Genomic DNA, 23373 nt, shown 5'->3' with positions numbered 1-23373 from the left:
GCCTTAGAGGGGAAACTTTTATGCCTGAGTTTACATGCAGCGACTAATGTGTGTTGAAACTTCTCAGTCCTCCAGCTTCCTGATTATTTTCCACTTCACATGACAGATTTTCCATGTGGCCTCTGACCACATAACACTGGGTTCTGGGATCATCTGATCTTACATTTAAACTGAAAGAAGAGGGTGAAATTTCTGGCACGTCACGAGAAAATGACAGATGCGGCGTTTAAAAACCAATCGCGTTCTCGCTTTGCCGTGAATCGCTCTCATAAAGTTGCAGGTTGTGAGGCTGGGCCTATCACCTCACACAAGACAGGAGCCTGCACAACAAACCAGGAGCAGATGTGTGAGCAGCGAGCAGTGCCCCACCCAGACTGAGCTGTCAGAGCTTCCTTTGTGTTTGTGCAGAGCCGTGACCCATGTGGCTCCGCAGACACTCCCCTTCTGTATGTATGAAACACAAACAGGAGCAACGAGACGGCGCCTCAGGTTTGGGATGCACCGATCCACTATTCTATACCAATATAGGTTTGGTATCGGCCAACAACGAGCCGATACTGGAAAACAGCTAAAATTACTTAAAATGTTTCTTTTTAAAAAAAACACAGACATGAACAAAGTGAATTACACATTTATCTGATAACTCTGCATCACTAGAACACTTAAATACACCAACAGCTTCACAAGCCTGGTCAAACACACAAAAACACCTTGAGTTTGTTCAGTCAGTGTAACTAGGAAAATAACATCCAATGTAAAATCAAAAATAAAGGAACTGAAAATGGCAAAAACAACAAGTTGACTACATTGATCAAACATGTAACAAATAAACTGCAACAAACCTTCTGGCAAATGGTTCAGAAAGTGTGATTAGGAATTCTAAATGTAATGTAAATAATTAATAAAACATGGCGTTGCTCAGAGCACAAAGCATAGAATTGGACTGACTAGATCTGCCCTCATGGATCGCCACCGATACCCAACCTAGAATTTTGTTCAATATCAGGATCGATACAGATATTAATATTGAATCAGTGCATCGCTACTTCAGGTATCAGCATCAATAAAAAAATCCTTTAACTTACTCTGCTTTGAAACAACAATCTCTATTTTCATTTTAATCCATTTTTCTGCATTAACAGGATCACAGGGCGTTCTGCCGGGGTGAGCAGAGGAAGTCACAGGCGTGTGCGGGGCGGGCGGCTCTATTTTTGCACGTGGTGATGTTTATGACATCATCCGCTATGCTCTTGTGGTGACCGTCAGTTTGGTTCCTAAAACTCAAGCTCTGTGGCCGTGTAAGTGGTGTGGTCTCTGGTTTCACTGTGGTCAGTTAACGTTCAGGCGTAACTCCTCACAGAGCTACGCTCTCTAACCTCAGAGGTCTGAGAGAAGGCTGGACCAAACGGATCATTCGAGACAAATCATCTCCTTTTTCACGCCTCCTGAATCAGAAACCACGTTTATTCACCGGGTTTGTGCAACAGTTTGATCTTCATGGAGAAATGAAAAAAATCTGGCAAATCAATGTTCAGAATATTAAGTAAGGTTTTATTAGGAAATAGAGGTCAAATCTGTCTACACAGCAAAAGCTTTTTTCAACATGATGTGGGTCTTCTTCTCTTTGGCTACGTTCACTCTGTAGGTCGAATTGCATAATTCTGTTTTTCTGTATTTTCCAGGCACATAGAGTCATTTTATAGCACAATACCTATTTTAACTTCAGTTGTTATAAAAATGTTTTACATAACATATATGACTTAAAGAAATTTGACTTTATAATTTAACACTTTGAAATTGGGCCTCAGTCTCTTTAAAATCTCCTGCTCTTTCTGAAGCTCCGCCTTCAGGAAGTCATCACAACATGGCTCCTCTATTGACCTTTCAGCAACGTTTTTTTTTTTGCTAGTGTTTCACTGAGAATGAACTCAGCAGATGTTTGCTAATTCCTGCTGGCTAGTCTGAAGGAGCAGAGTGGAGGAGTGAGGTGGCTCGCACGCTTAGAAACTGCAGTTCAGAGGAGGAGCTGCGTCTCCAAAGCAGAGCTATGCCCACCCAGGCATTTAGCACAGCTGAATGGTTGCCATGGAGATTAACGGATTTCTCACACACGCATGAAAGAATCAAGGCAAAACTCCAGGTGTGTTTATGATGAGGGAATATCATTATGACATGATGTAAAGCTCAGAAAAGCTGACTTTACATAACACTGCCCCTTTAAAACAAAAACCTTCTAGTCGTGTGAGTCCCTTGCCTGCAGTCTGTGTGTGTGTGTGTGTGTGTGTGTGGGCGTGGTTGCGTGTGTCTGGGAGCTCGGTCAGCTGAGTTCAGCTCCACTAATCGGTTCTCTTTACCTGAACAAGAGTCAGAAAACAAACAGGGTGAATGAATGTGGTTACGGCCAAATGAAGCCGGTTCTAAACGTGTTTCATTGGACTGCTTCAACTTCGCCAGCGCTAAACGGAGGCTTAGAGACTTGGACGCGTTTTATTCCTCTGAACTGTAGAAACACAAAGAGCCACACGAGATGAGCAGCTGAACAGAGACTGAGCCAGAAAAAACACAACTATGCTAAATGTTTCTAAAGCTCCTGAATTCACCGAGGTTTGATTGATTATCTTTGCTCCAGAGTGTGTCAATGTGCAGACACTGTGCAGACGTGGGCAAACCCAGGATAAATAAATGGCCTTGTGCTGTGCAGATGCTGTTCTTTAGCAGGATCAAAGATCACAACCGTGCATTTTCAATGATCCAGTTAATGTCCAGACCTAGAAGCAATTTCAAATCTGTGGTGAGATAAAGACACTGGCCATCCAATCTGATAGTAATTAAGATATTTGACAAAGAAGAATGAGCAATAATTTCAGTCTATAGATAAACAGAGCAGGTAGAGACCTAAAAGATTGCAGCTCTAACTCCAGGAAAAGGTGACACTGACTCACGGAGGCAAACTATAAATGATTTCCAGACTTTTCTGATTTTTTATTTATCGTGTCATTCTCCTCTCTTCTACTTCATAAAGCACAATATGTTCTCACAATCACTGAAAATTCCACCTAAATATGAAGGATGAGGATTGATGTTCTGCTTTAAAGCCCAGCAATAGTAAAAATCTGAGTGTGTATTCACACCGGCCCTGTTGATTTTGTTGTTAGTGGAACTCCAGTCCGTTTCCCGGGGAAATCCCGTCCATTTGGTGAGGTGTAAAGGCTCAAGCAAACCCTGACGAGGACCAAAAAAGTGAACTTTAGTCCACCTACAAACCTCAGTCCATGGTTTTGAAAACATTTAAAAGTCATGGAGTCAATATATGCAACGGAAGATCTGAGAGCAGCGCAGCAGACTGAGCACTTCATGTCCTCTGAATGAGAGATAACTTGTGGTAATTTCTGCTGTAAATGCCATTTCCACACCAGCTGAAAATGTAACAAATGTTGGAATTTTGATCTGCCATGGAGCCAAATGTAGCGAATGTGACGACACAAAGCTTTTACAATATTCACAGAATCTCTGCACTGTGAATCTTGTGACTCAATCCCCTGATGGCTGTGGAGGAAAATCACTCGCAAACAGCAAATTTTACAATTTTATCAAACTTAAAACATTTAGAAACCTCAGAGTCGATATATGCAACAGAGGATCTGAGAGCAACACTGCAGACTGAGCACTTCAAGTCCTCTGAATGTCAAAGAAACCGCTTTGACCCATGCCACCATTCTACCAGCAGTGAGAACAGATAATCCATTCATTATGTTGGAACAGTAATGTTTATGGTGGGTCCTGCGCCAAGCAGGACATAATGATCCTACCTTCTGCTCTACACGTTGCTCTGTCTGGTAGTCGAGGATGGGACTGAGGCCGTGTTGATCCGCCGCCACCCGACCATCCAGACTGAAGTTCAGGCTGATGTCGATGGGAGAGAGTTTATCCCGAAACTCGTCCTCGGCCTGCAGCAGAGACAGAGACAGTGAAAAACCCAGCAGTTACAAGCTGGAGAAGGAGACGGCAGAAAAAGCATGCAGAAGAAAAGAGATTGCAAACTGTAGTTGAAGTCAAAACACTGAATCACTGTGGTGAGTTTTTACAAATGAGGGGACTGAACTAGTGACTTGTGACTCCAACCCCTAGCCAGTCAGGGACACACAGTTTTCTGATGCTGCATTTTCAGCCTGACTCCACAAAGTAGGTTTTAAAAAAGGCGTTGGTACCAGGTAACCATTATTGGTGTAAAACTATTATACCCGAGTCCAGCTTCACTGAGTAGGTACTAGAACAAAAGGGTATTGGCTCACTAAACAAATACTTTGTTTATTGCTATTGCTGTTTTTTGAGGGGAACACACAGTTCAAAGACTCACCCGCAGGTAGATTTTGATTTCATGGCAGAACCCTTGACCATTTGTGAGGTTTAGGGTCCTCAGCAGGGTGGGCTGCTGGCTCTCCAGGAACAGCGCCCTCCTCACAGACTCCTTCTGGTTCTGCTTTGCTCTGTCTAGCTGCACTTCCACCAGGAAGCCTTCAGAGTCCACACAGTGGTGGAAACACGCATAGAAAAAAAAAGAGTCCATCATCTCATTGCTTTTGGAATGTCAATGTATGCATAGCCACAGATAAACACTCTGACTGAAGGCAAACACACATGCACAGATAAATCCTCTTTTCTCTTCTGTGCTTCTACTAGAAGCACATAAAACATCATCACACACCACATTAAAAACGCAGCAGAGACAATACAGAACACCATACTTTAAATAAACACACACACACTTCTCTAAACCGTACCCTGTATTTACACAATTGCTCTTTCATCTTGATCCTAACTGCCAAATTGACCGCAGAGAGGTCCAGCATACTTGTGGCTGCACAACAAAAGCAAGGTAATGGGGACCATGTGTGTGTGTGTCGGGGGTGTGTGTGTGTGTGCCACTGTGTAGGGGTGAGCATGTCTTACCTAAATGAGAGGGGAGGTGCTTCCCATAGGCCTCCAGACAGAACCTGGTGCTCACACTGCAGGTAGAACAAGAAGAAAAGTTACTGCTGTTCATTCATTATCCATTATTTAGTCGTTGTTCAAGCACAAAGTTACAGTAATCTACAGTAACTGAACAGGCTGATGTTCCTCCTTGATATGGATATGTGGGTAATGTAGTTGGACGTGGTTTTGGGGAGGTGAAACCGAGCTGAGAAATATATTTACAGGGGTGTGAAAAAGTGTTTCTTCCGTCCTGATTTCCTTTTTTAAAAAATATCTGTCAGACTTCAGTGTTTCAGAACATCACTCTAAATATTAGTCAAAGGCAACACAAGTAAACAGAAAATACATTCACTGACTCCAGGCTCAGGCCTGAGTACTGCCACACCTTCTGTTTATCAAGACATCAACAGGACCTGCCTGCGACTCGATGGGCAGAACTGTCTTACAACTTGAAGGTTGCAGGTTTGATTCCAGCTTTCTCCCGTCACATCAGGATGTGGCGGGAGAAAGGAAAAACATTCAACCTCAATCTGAAACCAACAGTGATCCAAAACACACCATCTCTGAATATGTGAAGAAAAGCTAAATGCAGACTTTGGAGTGGCCTAGTCAAAGTCCTGACTTGAATCCTATTGGTTCTGTGGCATGAACTTAAGAAATGCTGCTTCCTTGTGGCTGAATTAGAACAATTCTGCAAAGATGTGAGGCCAAAACTGCAGTTATTGCTGCTGCTGGAATCAGGTTTTTCCTCCCTTAATAAACAACTGGATTTACAAACTGCATTTTGTGGGTTTTTTGTTTTGTCTTTGACCAATATTTAAATTGGTTTGATGTTGTGAAACACTGATGTGTGGCAAACGTGCAAAAAACAAACAAACAAGGAAATCAGGAACGAGGCAAACATAATGTTACACCCCAGTTCACAGAAGTTTTAAATTCAACCATGATCTGGATTTATTTTTATCTTGACTGATCAAAGCTTCAGAAAAACTCTTATCTTAATGTTGTTCATGTGTGTCAGAAGTGGAAAATAGTCCAGACTGACACTAATTCACAAGCTGGTTTCTGTGGTTCTGACTGACAGCAGCAGGTTGGAACAAGACCTAAGGGAGCCAGAGAGTGTCAGGAAAACAACCTGTCTTTTCTTACTTATATCCATCTTTCCTTCTTTCTTTCCTTCTTCTTTCTTTCTTCTTTCTTCTTCTTTCTTTCTCATTTTCCAATCTGTGTAAAGCCCCCCCCCACCCCTGCATATTTCTTTGTATTTTACTTTCCTGTTGCACTTAAATATTTCAGATAACCAAATAAATGTTTGTATGACACAAAAGACAACCTGAGTAAACGATGATTTCATTTGTTTATGGAGAAAAATCTCTGCAGCCCAGCCTGACCCTCTTGTGACCCTAATGACTGGTTGTTCCTCTCTTGCCATCAGGTGGAATTTTGGCCGACTCTGCTCTGCAGAATTGTTTCCATTAAGCCACATTGGAGAGTTTACCAGCATGAATGGCCCTTTGCATCATCTCAAACGTGTTTGTGTTCGTACTTCGACTAGGCCACTTCAAACATTTATTTTGCTTCATCAGAGTGATTCCAAAGTCGATTTGCTGATGTGCTTTAGGTCATTATTCTGGCAGCTCTAGACTCGCACTACACCAGACCGTGTTTGGTTCAGGGCAGACGTAAGAGGATGAACACCTTCCAAAAAGTTTCATTTTGACTCATCAGTTCACAGAACAAGTTTTAAAAAGTCCTAAAACATGAATCTTTGACGTTCTCTCTGGTCACTCGTGGTTTTGGTTTTTCCGTATGGAAGCCATTTTTGCCCAGTCTCTTTCTTATTGTTGAGTCATGAACTTTGACCTTAACTGAGGCAAATGTTCAGTTAGTTTGAGTTTTGGTCATACAGCACCACTTGAAAATAGCATCCTAAGAGCAGGTGTTAAACATATTTTTTTACTAAACCCACGTTTCTGTTTTACAAATCCTTTTCTTATTAGTCTGATGCAATATTCTAATTTAGTATTTTCTTATAAGCTGTAAGTGAAAAATCAGCATAATTAAAAGATGTAAAAACCTTCAACATCCATCTGTGTTTAGGGTGTGAATAGTTTTTCACACCTCTGAATGGATAGATAAAATAGAGCAGTAAAGTCATATTGTTGACCAGCATGGGATTCAAAAGTCAGCAATCCGTGTTAAGCTCCTAACTGCACAACTATTTTCTGCTCTTTTTCCATTTTTCTTCCAGCTGTTCTGCCTTTTTTCGTCCTCACATCCTTCTTGTTGCCAAGGCAACAAAAAAATAACAAGAAGCACTAAAACAGTACTTCCTTGTATTCGCTTAAAGAGGCTGAGATTAAGACGCCTGCCAATTTGGCTGACGCCACACACCAAATCTAAAACTGTTCCACACTTATGGCTAGGAAGTGGAAACTGTGGAAAGAGACTGAAAGCAGAATAAGTTCTCCTACTCTGAACAAAAAAAAAAAACATTTATGTGTTGGACAAAAACTAGATAAAATGGAAATAGGCAGAGTCCATACCAGGAAACGGAGACGTTTCCTCTGTGATGAGCGAACAGGTCTTCTCCTCCGGGCTGAACATGGCCGGCTGCATGGTGAGAGAAGCACCGGCTCTCACTATCGGCCGCGCTCTGATGGGGAAACACACAGCACGACTAAATGGCAAAGAAAATGTATGTAAACATCTGAATATGAACAAAGTATAAAAAATACGTTAAAAAACAAATCCTCTTGGGATGTTCTACCACTCAGCATTTGAGTATCTCTCTTGTAATCCTATTTTTTGTCATTTATTAAATATCACTGTACAAAATAAATTGTACACTACATTAGAAAAAAGCATTAAGTAAGTGTGTGTTTGTAGTTTTCCACAGTCAGTAAACATATGGAAGATGAATCACCATCGAGTGTTTTTCAGCACTTTTTCACGGAAGAGTAAAGGGAAAGTTCAGTCTCATTTTGCACAAGCAGCCACTGCTTTGTGTTGGGTCCATTACATTAAACCTAAAATTCATTCAAGTTTATTAAAACGTGACAAAATGTGAAACAGTTCACAGAGTGTGCATACTTTTTGTCAGACACTCACTGTAAATATGCAAAGTGAGGAATAATACCTGTACAGGACGGCCTTATCAAGGCCGAAAGCACCAACAATCAGATCTGCAAAAAGCAAAATGAAGACATCAAAGTAGAGGCTTCATAGGTAAAAGTTGCATAAATGACGAATCCCGCTCTCTCGTACCTGGGTAGCCGTTCTGATCGATGTCCATGTCGCCTCGCAGAGCAAAGCCGAAGCTGGCAGGGAAAGAGCTGGAAGCCCATTGGCCAGAAAGAACCTGAGTGGGCGTGTCCTTCAGTCCTCCAGCGTGACCGTTATGGACGAAGACCACGCCCTGCTGCTGGTCTCCGCCGTACGGACAGCCGACGGCCAAGTCTGATTTCAGACAGCAACAGAACAGCATTAAAGCTCTCCATTCATGTGTTTGAACTGGAACGTTGCCAGGCAACATGATGCGGTTGTAAGTGTGAACAGGCAGCAAAATTCTCAGACGATATCAGGAGATACTGACTTTTTCCTAATGGGATCTACTGTTTTTAACCTTTCACCTTTTCTGCGTCATACTCATTCGGCAAAACATTCTGTTTTCTCATCTCTACTAACTTCAAGTTTGATTGAGGAATATTGATTTCTATCTTCTTCTTCTATATCTTGAACTTGTGTCTCTTTATGTGAGAGACACAAGGTGAATACTCATCAGCGGTGGTCAAGCTTCTGCTAATCTGCTAATAACATAGCACAAAATGTCCCAAGTCTTTTCTAAAGAAGTAGGTTTATGTGAATGTGGCAAGATAAACAACTTATGACCAAAAACCCACAATTTTGCACATAGTTGTGGCGAGAAACCGCAGGCAAATAATTAGATATTGTATCATGGAAGTCAGGACTTCATTAGGTAAAAGGTGCAGGCGTACCGTTGAAGCCATCCTGGTTGAGGTCACCCAGAGGAGCCAGAGAGGTGCCAAACCGACCGAAGACCTGTGAGCCCAGCAGATGGGTCTGAGCCGGCTCCAGACGCAGGGCCCCTCTGGAGGTAAACGTACACTTTCCCCAGCTCCTCCAGACGCCCGTTGAACCCCGGGTGCATGAATGTCGGCGCTCCAACAACCAGATCATCCAATCTGTCAACAGTGTGGAAAAGACAGGATTCTTAATAATAAAGACAGAAAGATGGAGGCATTAGAAAAGAGAGAATATAAAAGCACTTTGGATCGTGTTTAAAGGAACCAAAGGAGCTCAAGGACTCCTGAAAAACAGAACTGAAACACTGACTCTTTTCATGTGACGTCTCGCTTCAGAAAGCGGCCCAATGTGCCATGGCGGACATCAGAAAAACATATGAGTGATTATTCCTGTAAAGCTTGATTTCAGTATAAAAGTAGCCATAAGGCGCTGCAGGGTTGACAAAGACAGAGGATGGTGACGGATACCAGCCAGCAGTTGTAAGAACTGGCAGTGCTCTGTTAATTTGTATTTGCAGCGAACGCTTAACGTTTGTATACTTCATAAGTCAGTAAAATTACTAAGTTGCTATTAAGTATTGCATTTTAGCCAAGGTATGTATTTAATCATTAGTAGCCATGGGGGAAATGCCTGACCATCATGTAACCTAGCATGTACACAAAAACCCAGGTAGTATCTAGACTTTTGTACACTTTTAAGTCTGCTCTGATGTAAGGAGAAACACTGTTTGTGGCGTCAGTTCAAACAAAGTTGGCAATTTTAGCTAATCAACAAACACTCAGGAGGGAGAAGGTCTGCGTTCATAAGCTAGCTATTTCCAACTTTTGTAAATACTGTTAGCTGATGAACCCCAAGCAGGTGAGCTACTTCAACAGACAAATGTAACTTCACTGCAAAAACACAACATTTTACTAAGTATATTTTCCTAGTTTTTAGAGTAAATATCTTAATACCTATGAAATAAGAGAAAACCAACTGAAAAGTAACATTTTAGCAAGATATGAAAAAGTTCTAGTCATTGGCAGATTATTTCACTAAAAACATGGGCAAAATATATTGTTATAAGAATCATTGTGTGCAAGTACTTTTTCATCAATATTAAGGAATTATTCACTTAAAACTAGCTCATAAAGTTTTAAAGCATAGATTTCTGGATCAGAAGTCCATGCTTTAAAGTTGTTTGTATGTTAATTTTGTCTTGTTTCAAGTGTACTAAGATGTTTGCACTAGAAACTAGACCAAAAGCTACTTGGTATGATTTTGTATTTTTTCTGTGTTGACTTGAACAAGTGGAAGCCTCCATCCTGGCGCCTCAACAGGGTGAACTGACATGGTTACAAAAGGTCAACAGAAGGAAGGAAAGTTCTTGGCCTCTTAGAAAATATACGTCTACTGATTCATCTGCATGGGAAGTGTTCAAAACTCCCTCAGTCGACAGCCGCTCCAGTGAAATCCACACACACACACACACACATTTATCTTCTGTTTTAGCGTATTCTCCCTCTGCTCTTATTTCAACCATTTTACATGCCACTACTTGGTGCCACCATGTGCGTCACCGCGCCTCCCTTCACTTACCCGTCGTTGTTGATGTCAGTAGCCGCCACTGCGTAGCCGAAGTAAGACCCCATCTGGAATACATTTCAAACAGGGCCGAGTTAGCCTGTAATCACACCACGGTGCACAGATCCCTCTCTTTTCTTTCATTTTCTCCTGCCTGTCCCTTTCATCTCCTGTCCCCTCCACCACTACCACTCCACAAGATTTGCTCCAAATCTCTCAATACCACAATCCCCTGGAGTCTTTTTCTCCCTTTTCATGGAAGCTCAGTGTTTGAGCTCCTGCAAGACTGAAGTAACACAAGGAGCTGGAGAACTGAGGATTCAAACTGTTTCTGGACGACAGAACTGGTCCCTGGTTTACTTTTTTGGGGATTAAACTCAAACAAATAAATTATGTAAATTGTGTTATCCTGAATATTGTCACCTTCCTAAAATAATTGCACAACTCCTTTACTTGTGTTTTTTTTTCCAAAATAACTTTTGCCCTTAAATGGTTTATGCCATTATTTTAGGAAGGTGATGTGTAGCTACAGAATGATTTATGTTGAATCCTGTTGTAAGAGAATCCAAATACAATATTTCATCGTATTCACGTAGAAAATAGCCAAACTGAAGCCCAATCAGAGCTCCAACATTTGAAGAGTTCAAACGTTCTCAGAAGTTTTTGAGAGATTTCTTTTAATGTTAGGGACAATTGAGTAGAAAACATTTACCTTGACAACACTTACACCATAGTTTTCAAATGTTATCTGTTTCACAAATCAAAACACAACATAACCTGAAGTGGGCGTCCAGATTACATAAAATTCCAATGCAATTTTATTAAAGTTTGAGATTATACATGTGAAAAAGTTCAGGGAGTAAAAATATATTTTCAAGGCACCACCGTGTTGTACGAAGTCATCCTATAAATAACGGTGATGCTAAGCCTGTCACAATAAGCCATCAATCAGTCACATGACAAATTAAAATAGGCTCAATAATCTCCTTTTGCATGCTTGCTGACTTTCCTTGTTTCTTTCGTTCCACTTAGTTTACAAAAGTCCTAATTGGCAGTTTTGTCTATTTTTCCAGTATGAAGTGTTATTTAGTAATTACATTGTATTGATTTTGAGAGAGAGTATTTGTATTATTATGCCATTATTATAATATTACTTAAAAACGGTAATATCGTCACGTTCCTAAAATAATGGGCTAGGTAATTTTTACCAAAATGATTTTTTCTTTTTCTTAAACCATCTTTTGACAAAAAATGACTTGAGCCACAATCATTTCCAGGACAATACATTGTCAAGCAAAACGTGTTAACGACAGGCCTGTAGGTGTTGCTATCAAAGAGAATTTAAAGAGGTCTATTAAAAATTGGTAAAGCACATATGACTTCAACAGTAACCCAAAAACCACCTAAAGCAGAAGGTCAGTGGTAGGAAGTTTCCCTTACTAAAGCAGAATGAATCTGAGTATAAATGGCGAACTTGTGCTGCTGCTAAATTAAGCCAGTGACATTTCAGTCACTGAAATGATTCATCATCCCTGAGTGTGTTTTCAGAATGTGGTTTAACATCCAAACTGTTGTGAAACCAGCACCATATTCTTTTTGGCTTTAGTTTAAGGCTTTTCAGGAACTTCCAGCAGTGCTCACTGTAACCTTTGACCCCTAAGGGGTCAAGCTCTGGAAACACATACCTGTTCACCCGTCAGGTTCAGCACAGACTTCAGGTCCTTCCCACTTAAAACGGACACCTGCAACAAAACACGGATTTCTATTTTATTAAGAAGAAAAAACAGCAATTGACATCTTTAAACTGTTTTTAAGCTTCCATTTCAAAATGTACGGAACAGTAATAAGAAACTCCTTACTAAACCATACAGCATGAGTCCTTTTGGAACTCCTGCGATGAAATCTGCAAACAGAAACAGGCAATCAGTCCTCGAGTTTTCAAAGGCTCCCGTTTCCTGAAAAGACTTAATAATCCCCTTCCGTTTCAACACAAACATGTATGTTGTTACTCCGGCTCTCTGTACTGTAAATATGACCCTCACCTTCCTCAGCGTCCCCACTGAACTCGCCGCTGGTCACAGAGTAACCTGCAGGAGAAGCGGAGTGGGAGGAGGACAGAGCAAGGCATCGGAGATTCATTACAGTGACTGCAGGATTGCACAGTTTTACATTTCAAGAGTAAATCGGCTTAATGGAAACACACCAGTATAAAAAAACCTTAGTTTTTCTATTAAAAGTTTTGCCGCTAGGATGCGGTGGTTTTTCAGCCGATTTGAAATGTGGTTTTTTTGCAAAACTGCAATGGAAACCCTATTTTCACATGACACAAGTCACATGATCAACAACAGGAAGTAGTCGGAGGATGATGGTGAGGGGTGTTTTTAATGACATTGTGTGAACAGATGTATTCATGTGATTTTAAATGTGTTTCTTAAAACACCAACATGGCAAAACTGTGTCATTTTGACATTAGCGGGACATCGACACGGTTTTACGCGCATCTGTAACGGAAACACAGCTGATGTCATTGATGACAACAGAAGTTTTTGGTAAAGCACTTCTAATCATGATCAACAGTTCAGTTTTAGATGTAATACAGAAACATTTCTTCCTCTAGAAGCAAAACGTTTCCAGTTAGGGCTGAAACAGTTAATCAATAGTAGTATAGTGGTAATCGATTATTGAAATAATCGTCAACTAATTGAGTAATTAATTGATTGTAAATTCAATCAACGAATTAACATTGATTGAAGTGCACCTTAAGTTCACTTGCTTAAAGGAAAACATAGTCGGAGCAGGGAGGAAGGCAAAACTGAACAGAAAACAAACATTTTATATTTTATATTAAAAAAAACTTTGTCTGTAAATGTTCTACCCTGAACTCTTCAAATGGCAGCTTTAGCTTCAAATTCTGTCACAAAAATGATCTTAATTATCACCCATGCACTTCAATTAACTGATCAATTATTAATCAGTTAATTCAAAAGTCACCAGATCTTCCCTGCACTGTACTGATAACAAGAAAAAAGGAATTGTTATTGTATTTTAGGCAATAACATGTTCATTTTCTTATCCAGAAAAAAACTGAGTTGTTTATTTAATTTTTAAATGTATCTCTAATATTGTATAAAATAAGCTTATGTGGTAAAGTGAAAAGTCTGCAAAATGTGTCAAAACAAAATTCCAATTAATTGTCAATTGTCAGAATAATCAATAGTTGCACCAGAGTTGGTTTGGAAGCAGACCGGGGTCTCGGCCCGGTTGCTTGGAGTGTGTTCACAGTTCACAGCTGCATGTGTGTGTGTGAACGCAGCCAGAGCTTTCCTGCTGACAAACCCCTGACTTACTGAGTAGGTGGTTACATTTATAAATGAAGGAAAAACATGCATCACCTTCACTTTATGTTCTACTTTGTGGTAAGCCAATAATATAAAGACAAGTGCTTGGAGCAGAGTAAAGCGCGCAAAGGTTAAGCGATTTATTAAATATTATATTTAGCTACGAGAATGCTGTCACCATCAAATAAAAACATTTTCTGACTAACATTAGTTTTCATATCTTAACAACATAAGACTGCATGTAGGTAATAAAAATAAAAGATATTTATTCTCTTAATAGTGATAAAGTTTGTATTTCCGCCACGGGATATTCCAGGCCGTTGCTCCTGGCCAGAGGAGAGGATCTCAGTGCTTACTGAAAGCTGACCACCAGATTGTGACATGAAGTATCTCGAGGGACGTCATGAGTCACTCATGCTGCTGATGGAACCGGCAGGAAGGTCAAGCAGCAGATTTTAAAACAGCATTTTGGGAAAAATTTTCTATTTGCAGAGTTGACCGTTTTTGGGCGATAAAACAAAAAGGATATCCAACGTGATAGATCGATATCATAAGAAAATATATCTGATAAAAATTTGAGAATTCCATTGAACTCTGATCCAAACAGCTCAACCTCTCATGGTTGGCTAAGAAAGGTTGGTGGCGTCAGCTAACTTGCTCTTTGGCTAGCTAGCAACAATCTGTGTAGTAGTGCTCTGCAGTAGCAGTTTCCTGTTAAGCCAGACGTTCTCTCCTTCTTCCTCAGAGGTCAGAACGTAGTCATTGGATGGCGAACTCAAAGGGACGGTTGTGTGACAGTTCTTAAGAAACAGGGCTAGGCCCCAACTAGCTTATCAAACTTGCTAGCATCCATTAGGATTGTAGGAAATGAAGGAATTTGTCACAAGAAATGTAGCCAATCGTTACGGTTGACTATGAAATCACAACACACACAGCAGGGCTGGACACCCGAGTATGTGGGGGCCGGCCTCTTCACTCAACAAGTTGTTGCTAGGTAACCAAAGTGTGAGTGAGATAACTGATTCCAACAACCTTCGATACACTTAGAAAAGTTTCACCATATTCTACTAAAAAACAAACTTACGGAATAAAAGTCTTTTCTCTGCCTACATCCCCCAGAATGCTGTGCGGTTCTTTATTGGAGTTGAGTGAAATTATTGAATATTAACGGACGTATTATCAATTGATATTGTCTGAAGCTAAACTTCGTGTTGGAGCCTGATTTGATTCAAATGCGCTTTCTCACCCAGGTAGCTGTCGTCGTAGCTCCCTGGACCTGCCGGGTCTGAATCTGTCCAGCGACCGACAGCAGGAAGTAGGAGGGGTGGTAGTAGGCCTTAACGATCTCCTCTGTAGTGGCTGAAATCAGCTGACCTACAAAAGGTTCAATGACATTTGACATTTTAGGGTCGAAATTGATTTTCTGAAAGGTTTTCATGTTGCTTCACGCTCATCTCAGCTCACCTTGCCAGTAAAAACTGCCAGGCCCTCCAAGAACAACCCTTCCATCCTGTAACACACACACGCCCACAAACACACACACAACAGTAGCAGAGCAGTTCCTCCTGAGGTCCAAAGTCTGCAGGAGTCTTTATATTCTGCCTCGTAAAAACTTAATACACCTTCAAGTTTTCCACATTATTTTATTAATACAGTAAGAAGCTTCAGTGTATATTTTATTGGGATTTATGTGATAGACCAAAATATGGGGGAGGGGCTGCAAATCACCGAGACATACTCAGCCTCTTTTATTCCACTTCTAAAAATTTTAATCCAATATAAAAACTATTCATTTCATAAGCAACCAATCGTTCACTGGAGCACACAGACCTAAAATAGCATCTCAAAGCTAAACATGTAGCAGCTAACGCTAATGTCAGCAGTCACACAGTCAGCATTTCTATAGAAGCTCCATGAATGATCAGAAGTTCCTGAAACTCTGGAAAGATGAATGGATAGAATAATACTTTGCTCATGAATCTGTTTAATCAATAATTTGCTTATTTTGTTGATATATTTAGATATTTAGATTAAAATACAATTCATGCATTAATCACAGACCCTGCAATTAACTCAATAAAAATGTTGCCACTGATTTTTATGCATAAAACACTTGAAAATCTCTCATTATGTTTCTTCCACTTTAGTATTATATACTTATTTCTGCTTGTCTATCAAAATAAATCCCAATAAAATGATTTTAAACCCTTTGAAAGGCACTCTACATGTATCACATGTCATTTTCAAACAGAGCGGAAACATTATTAAAACAATAAGTGAACAGCTGAGCACATAACTGCTGTACCTTGGTAAAGTCAGCACTGAATCCTCCCTGACAGTAACCCTGTCCAGCAGGGCCGTGTCTTTCTGCAGCGAGAAACACCAAAACATGGCCACAGCTGTTACTTCGTGTTGCAATGAAACAGCTAAGAGTGGGTGCGATTGTATATACGTAATATCAGTCCAGAAACCCGCCTGTTCTGCACGGGGCGAACTCCACAAAGGTTTTGAGAGCGTCAACAGAGAAGGGTAGCAGGTTCCTGTGATGTCAGAGAACGGTCGTGTCGTGTTCTGTCCTCCAGTAATACCTGGGAGCACAGGCCTGGACACAGCAAGAGAAGGACCGGGTTCATTATGAAAGTAAAACTGAAACGTGAAAAAATAACAAATCTGGCACTGTTAACAAGAAGAGAAGGTCCAGAAAATCCCAAATTAGCCAAATTAAAAGTTTTTAAATAAGCCTACAAGAGATAAAAAGCTGCCAAAACTGGAACTAAACAAGGGGGGCAAACAAATTTTGTGGTTTATGAATAATAATTATTAGATTAAAAATTTGTTCAATTCAATGAATAACTTCCATTTCAACCCTCTTCAATATTGGAGTGTACATTATATATATACTGTATATATATATATATACAGTACAGACCAAAAGTTTGGACACACAGTTTGTGTCCAAACTTTTGGTCTGGTACTGTATATATATATATATACGTATATTCAGTGGTTTTAATCACAGCTACAAGTGTTACTTCTCTAGTCTTACCAAGATGCTGTTACCATGGGAACGCACAATAGCGCCAAACCACTGATGGGACTTGAATTCAACTTGAGTGTTCACACCATTTATGTAAAAATGGCGGTCACCTGCAGAAACACAGAGGAGAGAAGTAGAGTTTCATTCAGGCAGCAGCCATAGCCTCTTTCATCAGGACCCCTGGTAAAGACGTCTACTGAAACCTTACACCCCGTCTTTCACTGCAGCAGCACAGAACAGCTGAGTCTGTTTGGAAACAGCATGGCAGTCTGGACGAGCCGCTCACGTCAGACCTTGAAAAAGTTATATATAACTATATATACAGTACAGGCCAAAGTTTGGACACACCTTCTAATTCAATGGGTTTTTCTTTATTTTCATGACTATTTATAAGGCAAGAAATCCCACTTATTAACCTGACAGGGCTCACCTATGAAGTGAAAACCATTTCAGGTGACTACCTCTTGAAGCTCATCAAGAAAATGCAGAGTGTGTGCAAAGCAGTAATCACAGCAAAGGTTGCTACTTTGAAGAAGAAACTAGAATATAAGGGCTATTTTCAGTTGTTTTACCACTTTTTTGTTTAGTGCATATTTCCACATGTGTTATTCATAGTTTTGATGCCTCAGTGTGAATCTACAATGTCAATAGTCATGAAAATAAAGGAAACTCATTGAATTAAAAGGTGTGTCCAAACTTTTGGTCTGTACTGCATATATATATATATATTTAAAGACCACACCTCTTAGTTCAGCCCTAATACTCACCAGGGTTGCCAGTAAGTGAGACCACATCTGTAGATGGAGGCTGCTCTCTAATTTAGTAACCATGTCATCGCATGTTGAAATATTCATTAATGCAGGGTTCTGCATGTGTTACTGTTCTCTTGTTTTTTTGGGTTTTTTTACATGGATGTATTTATTGCTTTATTCCAGGGCTCTGCGCTTTAATCTGCTTTCTATGACATCAAACCTCTCGCAGAGATCATGCTGTTTCTGCAGCCCAAATGGCTGTTCTTCATAGTCAGGTTCTGTTTTTAGATGGGGCCCTGGCAAGTAACACAGGAATAATAACTTTAGGGAGAGTTGGAAGTAAGAAAGTCTGTGTTGATCCCTGGCAACCATTTGGAATTAAGGCAACTTGATTAAATATCCCATCTCCACAAAATGTTGCTTTAAAAATAACATTCTGCTGTAGTGGTGGGCAATATGGACATTTATCACCATACTTTCATGGTGCTATTGTGATAATGATGATTAAGAACAACTTATTACTTCTTTTTTTTAGGGAACTGTATGACTGTGACTGCATCACAGCAATCATAAGTAGTGCTCTCGAAAATATTCCTATTTGTGAACGCTTCTTTTAGGACACCAGTCACAAAAAAGAAGTGTGCTTGAATCACTAAACTGCACACAGTAACTGCATTTAATCATGTTTTCATGTTTATTGGTATTTTTATATCCTTTCAATGAAAAACTGCGGAGAAAATAGCAAAACTAACAAACCAGACAACGCAGACAGTTTTGGAGGGTTTAAGCAGTAATGGTGCGTTCACAGCAAATGCGTTACGCACGTCAAACACGCGTCAGACGCTCCAAGTTCACTGCATGTGCACTTTGAATGCAGATGCTTGAGATGTTGCTCTACGTACACCTAGCATTTCACGCATCTGGTTTACATTCAAAGTCTATGTGAGGCGCGTAGAGGGCGTGTCAGACACGTCAAGATCATTCTAGCCGTTGTTTTTTGTTGCCGATTTATTTGTCGTACGCGTCAAACGCTTCAAATCGCGCCGTGTTAGATGCGTCTCAATGGGCCCTCGATGCGTCTCCACATAGACTTTGAATGGAAACCAGACGTGCCTGACCAGAAGTGTAAACAAAAATCTTACCATGATAGGGTACGTATGTACAGTAGGTACCTTATTAATCCATGTGGGATTTTCTCTCAGAGAAATTGTAAAATTTATCACGATAAATGATAAACGATACAATAAATGTCCACCCCTGTTCTGCTGAAACAAGTTGCATCAGAAGTTTTCATGTGTTAAACAAAGTGAGGGTTGGAAAAGCTTGTGAAACTGTAAGATTAACGCAGCAGAACGCTGACTCTCCGGATGTAAAAAAAAAAAAAGACAAAAATAACAGAAATCTCCTCAGCGTTGTGTTTCATTTCCCTCAGACTGCCTGTGTTTGTAAACATTTTTTGGGTGTGTATTTATGCACGCTGGGTTTGCACTCGCGCTGCGTAAACTCCATGCTCACAATAAGCTGCACCCTGTGATCCTCAAACAGAGGTCCGTATCGCTTCCTGCGCTGCTGATGGAGCCAATTATTTTCCCAGCGGCGTCGGACGCGGCCCACGTCATCTGGGGTCCTCGGCCCAACATTATGAGTCTGAGCTCATTTAACATGTGGCCCAGCAAACAAAAACAAAACTTAAAAAAAAACTCCATTCATAACCCTTTCACCCTGGCTGGGATTTAAGAATCATTAAAACGCAAGAAAACATAAAGAGCTGGTTTGAACCTGCAGGTGAAGGGGGCAGCAGCTGGACTTTCTGACTTTCTGGGTCAAGCACAGTGGTGGTTAACTCTGGACGGTTCTGCTTCTCTCAGCCACTTTTATGGCTGACAGACAGAGATGATCAACAACTAGTGCAGCTGACTTCACTATAAAGTGGCATCTTAACATCCTGGGTGGCAATATGTGTTCTGAAAAAACAAACTGCTGGAGCTTAACCTTACATGTAATCGTACATTTTATTTGAATGACTTTTAATGAATATTTCAAGACATAAATTATAACTAACAGCTAAAGCAGTTTTTCAAAAGCATGTTGCTATCTCAGAGGAAAACAACAAGCTAGCATGTGAATATTTGCCCAACAACCTCAGCAACATGTTTCGTTTACTGATTAGCTCACATAGAGCTAGTAAGTCTGACTGTCACTTTAGCGTTAGCTCTGTCGCTAAGCTGTAGTTGGGAATAAATTTAAATTCCTGCTCAACTGGTAGTCTTATTAATGATTACTGACTTAATTATTAAGTCAGTAATCATTGATGAGACTAATAATAAGACTTATTAATAGACTTAATAGTCTATTAATAGACTCTAACACTTGGTTGAAAAATAACTGGTTGAAGTCTCGAACCCATGGACATCACCAGATGCTGCACTTCTTCCTTTTGAATGTTGCGTTCTCCATTCTTTCTATTGCACCACAACACATGGTAAGGTAGGAAACAGTCTGCTGCCAACTCAAGTTAGTTAACATTTGCTTTCCTACAAACATACATTTATCTGTTAAGCAGAGAAGAAGTAATTGACTGGTAGTCTGAATAAAACCGTGGTACCTTGCTGGTCAAAGTTGATAACGCTGCAGTTGTTCTGGCTCCAGGAACAATGGTACACAGCTCCTCCCTCGGTGACGTTCGGCTGACTGGTGTTGGCTTTTGGAGCTCCAATAAGGACACTGATACTGGACAGCAGAAAAAACAAAGAAAGTTTTACAAGCTGCTGGAAAAAACACAAAAGTGCACAAACATTAAGGCTGCAACATATCTCACGAATGTATTGTTATTGAAGATCACTGAATGCAATATGCATATCACTAAGAAATACCTGGATTGCAATAAAGGTTAGCTTGAATTATTGTATGGCTGTAATATATTTGGTGACCCTCGTTGTTAGAAGCAGCATTAAGAAGATTTAGTCAAGATTTGGTCAAATCAATAATAAGCAAAGTTGTTTTATTGCCCAAACAGCAGATGTGATCCAAAACCTCATTGTGATTAAAGTATTTGTATTTTTATTTTACAGTGCCTAGAGGAGTGTCTTTCATGTAAACAGTTACATGAATTATATTCATAATTCAGCCATGCTAGTGCTCATCATCTACCAGCCAATCAGCGACATCAGAGTTTTATTGAACCGTTGGAGCAACAAGCCCCACCTACTGGGGAGCGGTATGTTGGGCAAATTATATTTTGTGATTTTATAGAAAAGTTATGGATTCAACCCGTTGGAAAAACTAAAAACAAACCATCATCCTCCTCCTACTTCCTGTCGTCTCCTACGTGGTTTTCATCAGCAGTAACATTCAGCTGTTGATCACGTCACTCCTGCTATGCGAAAAAAAACCCATCTCATCCAAGTACAAAACTTTTTATCGAGAATCAAATTTTTGTTTCAAAATTGTCATGTTTCTACTAGACAAATTTGTTTTTGTAATTTCGCTTCATAGTTAATGGAAACGCAGCAACAAACAACTAGCACTTGATAGACGTCAGGTTTGGGGTTTGTGTAAGTTAATACTATCGCAGGATGTGATTGGCTGGATCGTCTGACAATCCAGTGGATTGTTGGAAGCAGTGGGGCCATACCCATCAGTCCCAACATTAGAGCACTGTGACATCTATATAAGCCATATGTTGGGCAATTGGGCAGAAATCACCTGGCAGTCAACAACAATTCCATGAATCATCATCCCATCATTTATGCCCACTTTGGCCACAGTTGGCGTGTCGGCTCCAGAACCATAACTGGTCTGGGTGAGTACAAAGGTTCATCCAAATCTAGCCAATGTTGGGGTGCTTAACTGTTACCTTTAAGTCATTTACATTTGCACTCACAGTACCGAGAAGTACACTGTAAAAAAGTCAGTAAATTTACGGTAAAAAACTGTAAAAAACCAACAGTTTTTGACCGTCGTATCCAAAAACATTGCATTACCGTAGAAATTACATGGAACTACCGTAAGTCGAAACTGCAAAGAAAGTCAGTAAATTTACGGTAAGAAATGGTAAAAGACCAACAGTGTTTTGACCGTCGTACCCAAAAACATTGCATTACCGTAGAAATTACATGGAACTACCGTAAGTCGAAACTGCAAAGAAAGGCAGTAAATTTATGGTAAGAAATGGTAAAGACCAACAGTTTTTGACCGTCGTATCCAAAAACATTGCATTACCGTAGAAATTACATGGAACTACCGTAAGTCAATACACATATATATCATGAATTTTTGACAGTCATGAGCAATAAAAAAAAGGATTGTAAAAATAATAGAAATGGTAAAATCCATAGAAAAATTGTATTCTTTACCAGTAATTAATAATCAATGGTACTAATTTCCCAAATTACAAAGTTTGTTGAAGTTAATCAGCAAAATGTTGCATAGAACTACATTACAATAATTGATTTCTACAAATACATCTTAAAATATATTACTCTCTTCTATTGACTTGTAGTGCAGGGGTTCTCAAAATGTTCTGCTTATAAATCTATATATTGTATTTAGTAAATAGTTATAGGGTGACTCAATCATAAGCATTTTAAACAATGCAACACAGTTGCTTAGCAAAATAATTGCTTTCATTATTTAATCATTTATTGGGAAATATTAATATATTTATTCATAGTTATTCATTCAAGCTTTCTCTTTTTACTCATAAGGTTCTCCATACCCAGTGGCGCAACTGCACATTATTCAGGTGGATGCTGCGCCCCTATGCGTTGCATACACTGCATACCCACTTTTTTGCGCCACTGTCCATATCTTTCAGGGGTCACATCACAATGATTTTCATCTTTCGACTCCCTACCTCGGGAATCCTGTTCTAGTCAACATTTCTAAGATAAATAGAAGCTCTAGTGACCGTTCATTGAACGTGGTCTGATAGGACCAGTAAATGGTAATGAGGGAGGGTGAAGACATGCATCTTGGGTGGTGAGACCTAAACTCGAACCTGTGACTACAGCGTCAAGAACCTTCTCTGTTGTGTGTTACTTCTGAGCCACCGCAAGGGTACTGCATGTTTAGGCTAACAGAGAATCGTTTCTGAGTGACGTCACCCGTACAAGATCGCTCCTCCCCACTCATCTTCATGTGTCCCCATGACATGTTTTATAAACAGAGTAAGGACCATACGCAGTGTTTTGTTCATTCGCCGATTAAATAAAAAGAAATAGAATAATAGCAGCTACAGTGTGTGAAGAGCATTACACTCACTGAGACTTGAGTCCTAGTGTCCATGAAAATGTGTCGTTCAAAACAATCAAATCGTGCGTAAATATTACACCACTAACAGAATTTACATGTACCGTCAATCCTTACATAAACACAGAGTTCTCCATTTTCTGTTGAGTATTTAAGCACAAGCGGGACAGCGGTTGCAATCGATTACCCAAGTTGCTTGATATGTTAACTGCGGTTTAGTTATGATGCAGTCTGACGGTGGGAGGTCTCTTGTCTAAAAAGGTCCGGAATATAATTTACATAAGGACGTAGTTGTCTTTAATACCAAGAACATAGGACAAAAACAGAAGAGATTTAATCTTGACCACGTGCCGACGATCGAACCCAGGTATTCTGAAGGAGAAGTGCAGACAAGCACCAGTGTGCTATTTTC

General features: G+C 40.1%; 1 protein-coding gene across 1 annotated transcript; it reads right to left on the bottom strand.

The window, feature by feature from the left end:
* Nucleotides 1-2313: 2313 nt before the first annotated feature.
* On the bottom strand, nt 2314-22592 carry LOC116716712 (integrin alpha-5-like). The gene is given in 24 exon segments (XM_032557531.1): nt 2314-2500; nt 3810-3947; nt 4358-4515; nt 4951-5006; nt 7521-7546; nt 7549-7630; nt 8114-8159; nt 8242-8433; nt 8973-9073; nt 9075-9179; nt 10600-10652; nt 12270-12326; nt 12444-12487; nt 12627-12671; nt 15169-15192; nt 15195-15296; nt 15387-15432; nt 16228-16289; nt 16398-16425; nt 16428-16481; nt 16483-16524; nt 16969-17069; nt 20317-20441; nt 22567-22592. Coding segments are annotated over 24 exon segments (1785 nt in total). The 3' UTR covers nt 2314-2428.
* Between the last annotated feature and the right edge of the window lie 781 nt (nt 22593-23373).

Source organism: Xiphophorus hellerii, unplaced genomic scaffold (genome assembly GCF_003331165.1).
Source record: "Xiphophorus hellerii strain 12219 unplaced genomic scaffold, Xiphophorus_hellerii-4.1 PGA_scaffold_81__1_contigs__length_211163, whole genome shotgun sequence".
Lineage (NCBI taxonomy): Eukaryota > Metazoa > Chordata > Actinopteri > Cyprinodontiformes > Poeciliidae > Xiphophorus > Xiphophorus hellerii.
This window is presented reverse-complemented; position numbering and strand designations above follow the sequence as displayed.